This window comes from Pelobates fuscus, chromosome 4 (genome assembly GCF_036172605.1).
Source record: "Pelobates fuscus isolate aPelFus1 chromosome 4, aPelFus1.pri, whole genome shotgun sequence".
Taxonomy (NCBI): Eukaryota; Metazoa; Chordata; class Amphibia; order Anura; family Pelobatidae; genus Pelobates; species Pelobates fuscus.
Window position 1 is genome coordinate 13552437 of NC_086320.1, and position 14694 is coordinate 13567130.

At 46.4% G+C, this 14694-nt stretch overlaps 1 protein-coding gene across 1 annotated transcript in view; it reads left to right on the forward strand.

The window, feature by feature from the left end:
* The window catches only part of LOC134609295 (ly6/PLAUR domain-containing protein 2-like), a 45481-nt gene that overhangs the window by 26514 nt on the left and 4273 nt on the right, over positions 1 to 14694 (forward strand). The window contains exon 2 of the mRNA XM_063452973.1: positions 14109 to 14231. Coding sequence (XP_063309043.1) covers positions 14109 to 14231 — 123 coding nt within the window. The remainder of the gene's footprint in view (positions 1 to 14108; positions 14232 to 14694) is intronic.

The window sequence follows — 14694 nt, forward strand, 5'->3', positions numbered from 1 at the left end:
GAATGGGTGAGGAAGGTGACAGGTGGGGTGGCATGGTGAGAATGGGTGAGGAAGGTGACAGGTGGGGTGGCCGTGTGAGAGGGGGTGACAGGTGGGTTTGCTGGGTGATAGGTGGGGTGGCAGAGTGAGAGGGGTGACAGGTGGGGTGATAGGGTGAGGGAGGTGACAGGGTGAGGGGGTGACAGGTGGGGTGGTAGGGTGAGGTAGGGTGACAGGATGAGGTGACAGCGTAAGGGGGGTGACAGTGGGGGGGTCACAGGGTGGGTGACAGAGTAAGAGGGGGTGACATGGTGAGAGGGGGTGACAGGTGGGGTGGCAGGGTGAGGGGGGTGACAAAGTGAGGGGGTGACAGGTGGGGTGGCAGGGTGAGAGAGGAGTGACAGGTGGGTGGCAGGGGGAGGGAGGTGACAGTGTGAGGTGGTGTGACTGGGTTAGGAGGGTGACAGGTAGGGTGGCTGGGTGGGGAGAGTGGCAGGTGGGGTGGCTAAGTGAGGAGGGGTGACAGGTGGGGTGGCTGAGTGACAGATGGGGTAACTGGGTGAGGGGGGTGGCAGATGGGGCAACAGGGTGAGGGGGTGGCAGGGTGGCAGATGGGGTGACAGGGTAAGGGGGTGATAGGTGGGGTGGCTGAGTGAGGGGTGTGACAGAGTTACAGACGGGGTGACTGGGTGAGGGGGTGGCAGATGGGGTGACAGGGTGAGGGGGTGGCAGATGGGGTGACAGGTGGGGTGGTTGCAGGGTGAGGGGGTGACAGGTGGGGTGGTAGGGTGAGGGGGGGTGACAGGGTGAGGTGACAGCGTAAGGGGGTGACAGTGGGAGGGTCACAGGGTGGGTGACAGAGTAAGAGGGGGTGACATGGTGAGAGGAGGTGACAGGGGGTTGGCATGGTGAGAGGAGGTGACAGGGGGGTGGCAGGGTGAGGGGGTGACAAAGTGAGGGGGCAGGGTGAGGGGGGTGACAAAGTGAGGGGTGACAGGTGGGTGGCAGGGGGAGGGAGGTGACAGTGTGAGGTGGTGTGACTGGTTTAGGAGGGTGACAGGTGGGGTGGTTGGGTGAGGGGGTGACAGGTGGGGTGGTTGAGTGAGGGGGTGACAGGTGGGGTGTCTGGGTGACAGATGAGGTGACTGGGTGAGGGGGGTGGCAGATCGGGAACAGGGTGAGGGGGTGGCAGATGGGGTGACAGGGTGAGTGGGTGATAGGTGGGGTGGCTGAGTGAGGGGGGTGACAGGGTTACAGATGGGGTGACTGGGTGAGGGGGTGGCAGATGGGGTGACTAGTGGGGTGGTTGCAGGGTGAGTGGTGTGACAAGGTGAGGGGGGTGACAGGTGGGGTGGTAGGGTGAGGGGGGGTGACAGGGTGAGGTGACAGCGTAAGGGGGGTGACAGTGGGGGGTTACAGGGTGAGTGACAGAGTAAGAGGGGGTGACATGGTGAGAGGAGGTGACAGGGGGTTGGCATGGTCAGAGGGGGTGACAGGGGGTGACAAAGTGAGGGGGTGACAGGTGGGGTGGCAGGGTGAGGGGGGTGACAAAGTGAGGGGGTGACAGATGTGTGGCAGGGGGAGGGAGGTGACAGTGTGAGGTGGTGTGACTGGTTTAGGAGGGTGACAGGTGCTTTGGCTGGGTGGGGAGAGTGACAAGTGGGGTGGCTGAGTGAGGGGGGTGACAGGTGGGGTGGCTGAGTGAGGGGGGGTGACAGGTGGGGGTGTCTGGGTGACAGATGGGGTGACTGGGTGAGAGATGTGGCAGATGGGGCGACAGGGTGAGGGGGTGGCAGATGGGGTGACAGGGTGAGGGGGTGATAGGTGGGGTGACAGGGTGAGGCGGTGATAGGTGGGGTGACAGGTGGGGTGACTGGGTGAGGGGGTGGCAGATGGGGTGACAGGGTGAGGGGGGTAACAGGTGGGGTGGCAGGGTGACAGATGGGGTGACTGGGTGAGGGTGGTGGCAGGGTGGCAAATGGGGTGACAGGGTGAGGGGGTGACAGGTGGGGTGGCAGATGGGGTGGCATGGTGACAGATGGTGTGACTGGGTGAGGGGTTGGCAGTTGGGGTGGCAGGGTGACTGGTGAGGTGACAGGGTGACAGATGGGGTGACTGGGTGAGGGGGTGGCAGATGGGGTGACAGGGTGAGGGGGTGGAAGATGGGGTGACAGGGTGAGGGGGTGGAAGATGGGGTGACAGGGTGAGGGGGTGGCAGATGGGGTGACAGGGAGAGGGGGTGACAGGTGAGGTGGCAGGGTGACAGATGGGGTGACAGGGTGAGGGGGTTACAGGGTGACAGGGTGGCATGGGGTGACTGGGTGAGGGGGTGGCAGATGGGGTGACAGATGGGGTGACAGGGTGAGGGGGTGGCAGATGGGGTGACAGGGAGAGGGGGTGACAGGTGAGGTGGCAGGGTGAGGGGGTGGCAGATGGGGTGACAGGGTGAGGGGGTGACAGATGGGGTGACTGGGTGAGGGGGGTTACAGGTGGGGTGGCAGGGTGGCAGATGGGGTGACTGGGTGAGGGGGTGGCAGATGGGGTGGCAGGGTGGCAGATGGGGTGACTGGGTGAGGGGGGGTGACAGGTGGGGTGGCAGGGTGGCAGATGGGGTGACTGGGTGAGGGGGGTGACAGGTGGGGTGGCAGGGTGGCGTGACTGGGTGAGGGGGTGACAGGTGGGGTGGCAGATGGGGTGACAGGGTGAGGGGGTGATAGGTGGGGTGACAGGTGGGGTGGCTGGGTTACAGATGGGGTGACTGGGTGAGGGGGTGGCAGATGGGGTGACAGGGTGAGGGGGGTGACAGGTGGGTGGCAGGGTGACAGATGGGGTGACTGGGTGAGGGTGGTAGCAGGGTGGCAAATGGGGTGACAGGGTGAGGGGGTGACAGGTGGGGTGGCAGATGGGGTGGCATGGTGACAGATGGTGTGACTGGGTGAGGGGGTGGAAGGGTGGGGTGACAGGGTGAGGGGGTGGCAGATGGGGTGGCAGGGTGACTGGTGAGGTGACAGGGTGACAGATGGGGTGTGGGGGTGACAGATGGGGTGACAGGGTGAGGGGGTGGCAGATGGGGTGACAGGGTGAGGGGGTGACAGATGGGGTGACTGGGTGAGGGGGGTTACAGGTGGGGTGGCAGGGTGGCAGATGGGGTGACTGGGTGAGGGGGTGGCAGATGGGGTGGCAGGGTGGCAGATGGGGTGACTGGGTGAGGGGGGTGACAGGTGGGGTGGCAGATGGGGTGACTGGGTGAGGGGGTGACAGGTGGGGTGGCAGATGGGGTGACTGGGTGAGGGGGGTGACAGGTGGGGTGGCAGGGCGGCAGATGGGGTGACTGGGTGAGGGGGGTGACAGGGTGGGTGGCAGGTACCTTTTTCCCTGGTGGTCCAGTGGTGGCAGTCAGACTCCCTGGTGGTCCAGTGGTGGCAGTCAGACTCCCTGGTGGTCCAGTGATGGCAATCAGACTCCCTGGTGGTCCAGTGGGCTCTGCGATCTGCAGCTCTGCCGGATGCAGAGCTGCAGACCACATGGTGAAGGTCTCGCGATCTTCAGTCAGAGCGTTGCCGTGGTAACCCGCAGCAACGCTCTGATTGGCTAGAGATCGCGGGACACTTCAGTCTGCAGCTCACACCCGGCGGAGCTGCAGACTGAAGGCTGGCTCTCCCGGTCAGACTGACAGGAGGGGCCTCGCACCCGGCGGCATACAGGGGAAGCCGCCGGGCCCCCTCCTGTGTCGGGTCCTTAAGGACCCGACATGTCAGTCTGCCCTATGGCGGTTTAGGCGGCCGCGAGGCCCCACACAGCGCGAGGCCTTAGGCGGCCGCCTAAACCGCCTAATTAGAGAGCCGCCTCTGAGTGGGTTAGTTATGGCCCACAAAGCAATGGGTTTGTTATGGCCCACGAGGTAAAGGGTTAGTTATGGCCCATGAGGTATAGGGTTAGTTATGGCCCACGCGGTAGAGGGTTAGTTACCCCCCCGCACGAGGTATACAGTTAGTTATGGCCCACAAGGCAGAGGGTTAGTTATTGTTGCGGTTGCCGGCTCGCCGCGTGGCAAAGCTGTGCCCGACCGGCACAGTCTAGCCGACGGCAAAAGCTTACCTGCTCACCGGCGAGCCGACAGCCGCTTCTCCGCATCCTCCGACCGTCTCGACCGGATCCAAAATGGCGCTGATCGCGTGGTCGCGCCTAAACTTAGCTCCGCCCCCCAAGTTTATACTGACGTGCGCGTGACGTCACGACGTCAACGCGCACGCACGTTCTGGGGTCAGAGGTCGCCCTCTGACCAATCAGACCTTTGAGAGGGATATTTAACTCCCTAACTCACTCCAGTACCTTGCCCTGTCGTGGTTTCCTGTTCCTGGTTTCCTGAGAGTGCTTTATATTTGTGAATCTGATGTCCTGGTATCCTGATCTTGGCTTTTCCCTGGTTATTCTGAATTCTGGTTTCCCTGACTTGGCTTGTGTAAACGGTATTGTGTATTTTCTGGCTTCCTTGACCTCGGCTTTCCTTTTGACCATTCTCTGTCTCTAGCGTATCAGTCCGGCCATTCTAAGGTCTGGTTTACGCTCTGTCCTTTTTTTTCCTTTTCTTGTCTATGTATATGTTTACATAGTTTCTGCGTGCTGGACCACACTAGTAGTCGTGACAGTTATGGCCCACAAGGTATAGGATTGGTTATGGCTTACGAGGTAGAGGGTTAGTTATGGCCCACGAGGTAGAGGGTTAGTTATGGCACACAAGTTAGAGGTTAGTTATGGACCACGAGGTATAGGGTTAGTTATGGACCACGAGGTATAGGGCTAGTTATGACCAACGAGGCAGAGAGTTAGTTATGGCCCACAAGATATAGGTTTGGTTATGGCTCACAAGGTATAGGTTAGGTTAGGACTCACGAGGTATAGGTTTGGTTATGGCCAACGAGGTGGGGGTTAGTTATGGGCCACAAGGTAGAGAGTTATTTATGACCCACAAGTCAGAGGGTTAGTTATGGCCATTGGCCAACAAGGTATAGGGTTAGTTAAGGCCCACGAGGTAGAGGGTTAGATATGGCACAAAAGGCAGAGGGTTAGTTATGGCCCATGAGGTAGATTATTCAGTATGACGTAGATGGAATGTCACTGCTGTAGAGTCTTGTCAAGTCATATTTGTTTTTATCAACCTATTGTTCCTGTGACATTTTGTAATTGTCTCATTTATTGGTAAAATACCCCCTTTATAATACTGTGATGCGCTGCGGAATGAGTTGGCCCTATGTAAATGCCAATAATAATAATAATAATTTCATTGCAGCGCACACTGTACTGGGCTTAATGCCATTTAATGGGATTTAACATGTAATTAAATGGTAATGATAAATTCATTAGGCAAAGTGACAGCCCCAAACCGGGCTCACTCTTTAATGTCACATTAAACATTTATAAAACTTTTTACATTGACTGATGTCGGGTCAGGCTGACGTTGTGCACTGACGGCAAAGTACCAGCACTCAGGGTGTGGGGGCTGTGCTTGTTATTTATTGTTACTTTGTATATTGGAATATTCACAAACAGTTTGAGATGTAATGTTAAAGAATAGGAATTTAGGACACAGTATGCCGATCTGTAGATTTTTGGTAAACTTTCAATAATGAAAGGTATCTATCTATTTAACTATATCTATCTAAATGCAAATATATTTTCTATTTCCATCTGCTTTGGTGTCTGTGATTTCTCAAAGCAATTATCTGTCTTATTACTAATCCTCAAAAAATATGCATTTCTTTTTCACACTGGTTTTAAGATGCATCACAATCCGAATTTAAAAAAAAATAACCTAAATTTTACTCCAAATCTCAACTGCACTTTATTCAAACCTTTAAAAAACAGTTACACCCATTCAGGGCCGGCCTTCGGCCTTTAGACGACTTGTGCAAAAAAATCATACCCCTTCATTCATGAATAGTGTGTGTAAAGGGGTGTAGTGTTTAGGGATAGGGGATTTAGTGTGAGAGGCGTGATGGCTGTATGCGATATGTAAGCTATGTGCTGGTTGTGTGTGATATTTTTAATGGTTGTATTGACTGTGTGTGAGATATATGTGCTTATATTTGACTGGCAGTATTATTTTATTTATATAATATTTTACCAGGAAAGATACATTGAGATTTCTCTCGTTTTTCAAGTATGTCCTGGGTCCACAAATCATTGCATTGTTACAGTTAGTGTACAATAAAATACAAAAACAATATTAATATACAATAAATACAAAATTTAACATAGAACAGTTAGGAAATATATAATCAACCATGACAGGTGCATTCTGTTTTGAGGTATGTAGAGAGGGATGTCTTAAAGGACTCTAGGCTTGGGGAAGGTTTTAAAGTGTGCGGGAGGTCGTTCCACAATCGCGGCGCTCTGTAGGAGAAGGAGGATCAGGCTGCTTTCTTTTTGTATTGAGGTAGACTAAACAAAGTGCTGGTACTGGATTGGAGGTTATAGGAGGTGGGAACAGCTGAGGAGAGCATTCTGCTCAGATAAGGTGGAAGTTTCCCAGAAAAGCTCTTAAACACAAGGCTGGAAAGATGAAGGGTGCGTCTGGATTCCAGCGAAAAAAGAGGGAAATGTAGTCCATTGGTGCAAATCCATAACATAATACTGGTAGTAAAAGGGTGTTGGTACAAAGTACCCAATTGAAAAAAAAAACAGAAGTGGAACCTTTACTGTGAATGTATAAAAGGGGTAAAATGTAATTCTTCATTCAAACCTTCTGGGGCTAGGGTTTTAAATTCATAAATCCATCTGGATTCTTTTTGGAGAAGTATTCGGTTATAGTTCCCTTTTCTGGAATTAAGAATCACTCTTTCCAAATCCTGAAAAGAAAGATGATTAGGATTGCCGTCATGAAAATTCCGTACATGATTTGCTACGGGGGTGCTTAAATTAGGATTTTTCACTGAGTTCACGTGTTGTAGAGTTCGTCTCCTAAGTTCTTGGTAAGTTTTACCGATGTACTGCTTACCACATGAGCATGTGATGACATATATGACACGTGTGGTACTGCAATTTATGAAATGTTTAATTTGGAATTCCTTTTGGGTTTTGGTACACTTGACGGATTTGGACTGATTTATGAAAGGGCAAGCCTTGCAGTGCCCACACTTATGGATTCCCATAGGTGCATTGAGCCAACTTTTTGGGCCACTTACTTTCTCCAGATGGCTGTGTACCAAAAAATCCCTCAAATTCCTAGATCTACGTGCTGTGATGTTGGGATATTGAACTGATTCAGGTTTTAAGTCAGTGTCGTATTGCAAGATAGGTCAATTATGCGAAAATATTTCTTTTATGGGTTTCCATTGTTTATCAAAAGTCCCAACACACCTAATGAGTTGATTAGATGGAGGAAATTTTTGAGAGTGGAGACTAGAACTTCTATCTTGAGTGGAGGCCCTATGGAACGCTTTTTGTAGAGTGTAGTGGTAATAAGCGTTTTTTCTGCCTTGATGACACACAAAGTGAGTTTGCACAGTATATTTTGCAAACCTTATGTGTGCTACGAATGTATAATACTTCAGATGTTGCTCAGCTATGTCGGCTGAGTACAGCAATACCCCCGTATGTACCTTTGCCAGGTATATATGGACATCGGAGGGGCACATTTAGGACACAGTCATTCCAGTTCTTTTCAAACTTAAAATGTTTACGCTGTGCCCATGTTCCATTTTAGAGTATTTTACCAGGCTATATAATCCAATTACTCCATAAAGCCATACCATTTCTTAAAGAAGACATCCAAGGGTATTTCAAAAGGCATATTTTGAACCTTAGCGTGGGATAATTTTTCCGCTAGCTTATACCAAGTGTAGTGGTAATAAGCGTTTTTTCTGCCTTTTTGACACACAAAGTGAGTTTGCACAGTATATATTGCAAACCTTATGTGTGCTACGAATGTATAATACTTCAGATGTTGCTCAGCTATGTCGGCTGAGTGCAGCAATACCCCCGTATGTACCTTTGCCAGGTATATGTGGACATCGGAGGGGCACATTTGGGACACAGCCATTCCAGTTCTTTTCAAACTTAAAATTTTTACGCTGTGCACATGTCCCATTTTAGAGTATTTTACCAGGCTATATAATCCAAATACCCCATAAAGCCATACCATTTCTTAAAGAATACATCCAAGGGTATTTCAAAAGGCATATTTTGAACCTTAGCGTGGGATAATTTTTCCGCTAGCTTATACCAAGTGTAGTGGTAATAAGCGTTTTTTCTGCCTTTTTGACACACAAAGTGAGTTTGCACAGTATATATTGCAAACCTTATGTGTGCTACGAATGTATAATACTTCAGATGTTGCTCAGCTATGTTAGCTGAGTACAGCAATACCCCCGTATGTACCTTTGCCAGGTATATGTGGATGTTGAAGGGGCTCATTTGAGACGCAGCCATTCAGTTTTTTTCTTTGAAGTTTTTCGCTGTGTCCATGTTCCAATTTGGAGTAGTTTAGACGGTTGGTTATTGAAACTTCCCCACAAACACATACTATTTATTAAAGAATACACCCTGGGGTAATTCAAAAGGCATATTTTGAACCTTAGCGTGGGATCATTTATTCTCTAGTTTGTTCCAGGTGTAGTGATAATGAGCCTTTTTAAATTTTTTTTTTACTTTTTAAAACTTTTTTTTCTTTTTAAAACTAGTTTTTAAACTTTTGTTTTGCTTATTAATTTTTTTAAAACTTTCCTAAACTTTCTTAAAACTTTTTTTACAGATTTAACATTTTTTAAAGCTTTTTTTTACCATTAACCCCCAACTAGCAGTAAGCAGCACTAACAGTAAATTCCCCATTTTCCCATAACTCCCACCGAGCTAGCAAAATATATCATTATAAAATATTTAAATTAATTAATTAAATAAATCGAACCCCTGAGGGTTAAAAAATAAATAAAAGTTAATCCTCAAGCCTGTCAGAGCGAGCACCGGTGCTGGGACAGCCCGATCGGGTGCTCCCGGTCTGCCTCTAATACAGAGGCAGACTGGAGCACCATTAACCCCGCGATCGCCGCGATGTAGGGTTAATTTTACCGCGTGACGGATCTGGTCCGTCACTCGTCGTTAAGGGTCTCTCTCTGTGACGGACCAGATCCGTCACTCGTCGTTAAGGGGTTAATTCATTTGTCATTTATTTAAAAATATAACTATTAATTAGTAGTATAAGCAGAATATTACATTGCTGCAGAGAGATTTAGATAGATTGGTGGACTGCGCACTTAAATGGCAGATGAAATATAGTGTACATAATGTAAAGTTATGCACTTCGGGATCAAGAATGCACAAGCAACTTACACCCTAAATGGTAGTGAATTAAGGATATGAAAATATAATATTCCCTCTTTATAAATCGCTGTGTAAGACCACACCTTGAATATACTGTGCAATTTTGGGCACCTGTTCTGGAAAAATGGTGCCTCAGAGGGGATATGATAACTTTATACAAATATATTCGGGCCAATACAAACCTTTTATGTGGAAATCTATTCATAAACAGGGCTATACATAGGACACAAGGCCACACATTTAGATTTTTTTTATAGTAAGAGCAATAAGGATATGGAATTCTCTGCCTGAAGAGGTGGTTTTATCAGAGTCTGTATAAATGTTTAAACAGCAATTTGATGAATACTTGCAAAAACATAACATACAGGGATATCATTTTTAATTAGTCGGGTAATTGCGAGAATAGTGAAGAGATCTGATTGCCATTCTGTGTCAAGAAGGATTTTTTCCTTAGTTTGATTGCAAATGTGAAGCACTTCAAACTGGGGTTTTTTTGGTTTTTTTTTTTGCCTTAATTTGGAACAACTGCAAATCCAGATGTGAGAAAGGCTGAACTTAATGGACGTACGTCTCTTCTCAGCCGATGGAACTACGTAACTATGTAAATCCTTACAAATAGCAAACATAATACATCAAGGTCCATACTGATAGCTTATCAGAAGTTCAGTGTATTCAGTTTATTTAAGATAACATGTAAGATATTGTTGACAGACATTTTATGTAAAGTAAACACATGGCAATACCACAAACTGTGAATATTCTGTACATCACAGAGCTGATGGGTTAATAAAGCGTTCGTATTATAAAGAACAGTTCGGGTTCTAGTGTTTAACAATACTTCTCGCTCAAATCACACTTCCAGAAATGTAACAGCAGATTCACGGTATACAATGTACGGGTTATATTTCTTGTTAGTTTTCCATCAGTTTATATTTATTTTTTCCTCTCCCCTCTCTCTCTCTCTATTGTCTCCATTACCTTCATTGACCATTTGTTCATTCTAGTTTTTGACTGTATTTTTCTCTTTTTTTATATATATATTTTAACGGTGCTGGCTAGCAAGCACTGGCCAGTGACCACATAATTAACTGCCATAGGACTCTTAGCTGTCCGTCCACTGGCTGCAAATAGTACATTATCCTTCGCTTACAAAAAGCATGTGGATAATAATAAATTGTAATGCACTGCAGAATACGTTGGCGCTATATAAAGGTCAATAATTATAATAACAATAACAATAATGTGCAACTGCTGGATGCGATCGGTCCTGAATTTTTTTAAATCAGTGTTTTATTAATATTCTGAATCCTTTACTTTATAGGGTTCAGATGCATCCGGCTGATTGGTGCAGATGTGATCAGGTTCCGATCAGATTTGGCTTTAGTTTGGCTGCCAGTCTCTCCAGCCGCCCAATCCGCCTCCTTTTTCATTAGAAAGCTTGCTGATGTCTTACTAATTTCTCAGGCTGTCTGATGCTTCTCATAGAGAGGCAATGTGGACAAAAAGGACATGTGCGGCATTTGCTGCTCTCTGCTAATCAAATACTTCTTACAGAAAACCATTGAATTGAAGGCTTCTCTGACAAACATTGGAAGCAACATAATAGGATGCAATGCGTGATGACACTGAACGCCATCACGAAGTCTGACTGTGTCCTTACTGTGAAAGCACCATCTAGTGGCTCTCAGTGTAACTACCACTAGTGTGTGATTATCCCACAACTAATGTGGGAGCCAGTGGCGGATCCAGAGCCTGATCTCGGGAGGGGCACTTGTAGATTATTTAATGAAAAAATCCAGGCACAATAACCACTACAGCTCAGTGTAGTAGTTATGGTGCCAGTAGTGCCAGGATCCCATCCCAGAGTAAGTAGTCAAACCGTTTAAGAACAGTTTGACAACTTACCTGTGGTCTGCTGGGATATAGGGCATAGAAGCAGTGGTATGTGTTAGGGGTGAAGTGTGTGTTAAAGGTGCAGTGTGTGTGTGTGTGTGTGTGTGTGTGTGTGAGGGTGGCATTGTATGTCAGGGTTGCAGTGTGTGTGTTAGGGGGCAGTGTATGTGTGTGGCAGTGTGTGTGTGAGAGAGCTGCAGTGTGTGTGTGTGTGTCAGGGTGGCAGTGTGTGTGAGAGTTGCAGTGTGTGTGTGTTTGGGGCAGTGTGTATATGGGGGGCAGTGTTTGTAGGGCAGTGTGTGTAGTATGTGTAAGGGGGGCAGTGTTTGTAGTGTGTGTATGGGGGCAGTGTGTGTATGGGTGTGCAGTGTGTGTATGGGGGGCAGTGTGTGTAGTGTGTGTATGGGGGCAGTGTGTGTATGGGTGTGCAGTGTGTGTATGGGGGCAGTGTGTGTAGTGTGTGCATGGGGTGCAGTGTTTGTGGGGCAGTGTGTGTAGTGTGTGTCTGGGGGGCCGTGTTTGTGGGGCAGTGTGTGTATGGGTGTGCAGTGTTTGTATGGGGGGCAGTGTGTGTATGGGTGTGCAGTGTGTGTATGGGGGCAGTGTTTGTGGGGCAGTGTCTGTAGTGTGTGTATAGGGGCAGTGTTTGTGGGGCAGTGTTTGTGGGGCAGTGTCTGTAGTGTGTGTAGGGGGGGCAGTGTTTGAGGTGTAGTGTGTGTAGTGTGCCCTTGTCCGCTTAGCTGCGCTATTTCCCCAGGGCCTGACTAGCTCCTACCATGGCGGATATCACATAAAGCTTCCTCCACTGGCTGACAATAATGATGGGTTTGTTTTTTCTATTTTCTCTACTGAATAGTTTTTATCTTATTTTTTTTTATTTTATTTTTTTAGCAAATTTTGCTTTTTATTTCTCTATTAGCAAGTAGAAAAATATATGATAATTAAAGATATCTTGAATATTCTAGAACATAAGCTGCGTCGGTGCGTGGCGTTGTTTATTGTAGTTTTTGTTACTGGAAGCCCATGATGTACCAAGTGCATGTAACGTGACAATCCCATAACTTAGGAAAAAAACTTGTTCTTCCAGAAAAAAATTGCCCCAAGACATAGGTGAACAATGGGGTTTGAAAATTACACCTGAAGTTTGGTGGACAGCTTCTGTGACAATGAGTGTTTAGAATAGAGAACGTGTTGAAATTCAATATGTTCCTTCTAACAACACTAATCAGCCGTCTTCATAGAAACCAGACTTCCCAAACACAGAATCCCTTAAATACGGAGCAGCCTGACTGCATGGTACCACTTGTTCCTTCGAAGCGATCATGGATACATTTAAGATCATCGTGGTGCTCACCACACTCTGCATTGGGACAGGTAAAAAGGCACGGGGGACTCAGGGGAAGATTTCTCACTTCATTGACTGCCATTAGTTGTTTATGTAGATATTGCGTCAGTGAAGTTGAACGTGTCTTTGCATTATTGATTTGTGACTGAGTTCTAGGATGACGATTTGGTGGGTTAATTAGTGGATTAATAATGATAGGATTGATTAACATGTCTATTCTGTAACCAGCCCTTTTTTCGCTATTTACCTGGCCGCCGGTTAAAGTGGCACTGTCATGGTTTTTATTTATTTCCGTTTTTAATCCTCACCCACTTTATATCTCAATGATGGCATTCCCTTCTTTGTCAATTGCTTTTATCATATTTATTATATTTATTATTTTTATTATTTTTCCTTCCTTGTGCTGGATTTGACTATCTGGGCGTCTCCATTATATTCTGCTCTCTTTGGGAATTCTCTTCTGTGCCATTTTACAGGATATTTTTGACAGATGGATTGTTGTGGGTAAATTACGAAAATAATAATAATAATAAATTAGTTTAGCAGCTGAAATGGAACTTTGATTGTGTACCGTCTAATGTCACATATTGACAAAGATCTCGCTCCCTCCGAGAAAAAATAGTCCCCACTTTTTCTTCTGTATAACTAAATACGAAGGAAAAAAACAAAAACTAGGAGAAATAGAGGGACAAATATTTATTGCAACATAGTTTTAAAGCAAAACCTATCAAAACCTATAAAGTGACAGAACCAATTTATTACACAGTGACACAGGAACCATAGGTAGCTGAAGGCCCTGCTCAAACGAGCTTGCAGTCTAACAATACAGGTTTTAGACCACCCAGGTGCAGTGCGTAAAAATAAAATAAAATAAAAAGATAATTACTTCCTTTTTAGACAGGAATAGGTATAGCAAAAGGATTCTGCTCAATCCTCAATACAACTTTAGACAAAACAGGATATACCCAAACCTATAAAATAAAAGAAAATACGCTCATAGGGGATTAACGTAAAAACACAAATTGCCCCTTGTTAATATGTTGCACTCACAAAATTGAAGTGATTTTCAGGCTCATCAAATAAGTGGTTTCTCACGACTTCTTCACGATTGGAGTGATGAATATTACATGAAAAAGATAAAAAATTGGCATAGTATAGCACTGTAGTAAAGTATAAATCAGCTTTTAATGGTTGCACTTACAGTGTAAAAGGTATAAAAAGGCCCATCAGTACAAATCTGTTTGTCCCATCGCTGTAGAATATGGTAATCCTCATAGAAATGTCCAGCAGGAGAAACAGGTATAAAATAAAATACAAATACAAATAAATAGCTCACTTGAGTTTGGCGGTTTATCGGATCACATAACATGCTATCCGTGCTCCTGCTTTTGCTGTTTTGACTGCTGCCATCAATGTTTTCACTGGGTTTTTCTTTGGTTGAGTTTGTCATTCAGATTCAGTGTCCGACACTGTAAACGGTAAAGTCACACGGGCAAGAGATTTATTTTGTTTTCACCAGAGTGACACAATTTACTTTAAACATTTAATGACATCACTTCTCCTCTGTTCACAGCTATGTCTTTACAATGCTATACGTGTACGGGCCAGACCTCAAATGCCAACTGTATTACCACAACCACTAACTGCACCACTGGTCAGACGTACTGCATGACAACGTCGGCCTCAGCTGGAGTTGGTAAGATCCTAAACACCTATCTTTACAGAAAGCCTTCTTCAACATGATACAGTAACTAGATAACGAATGATTTAGAAAACATGCATAAATAAACTTTAATAAAATAAAGGGTAGAGGAGAGTATTGTGGGAAATACACGTTGAAACGGTCCGTTGTTATAATACCGCTGGAGAAAATGATAGCAGTTTAAATGTCGGTTCACTCATGATTTATTTCGATCATTAATGGAGCTATAAACGGGACCAAGTATACGTGCTGTTCAACCACTGTCTCCTTCATGGAAATCTATGAAGGCCCCTGTCAGAAGAGGTGGGGACTTGCAGAGCTTATCCTAAAAATGTGTTTGTTGAACATTGCACTTTAAATTTACCAACAGAGCTTGCACTCCATTTCAAATCCTGCCGTTTTGTAACTAGGTTGAGATAATTCATACAGGTGGTCAATGCACAGACAATGATGTTTT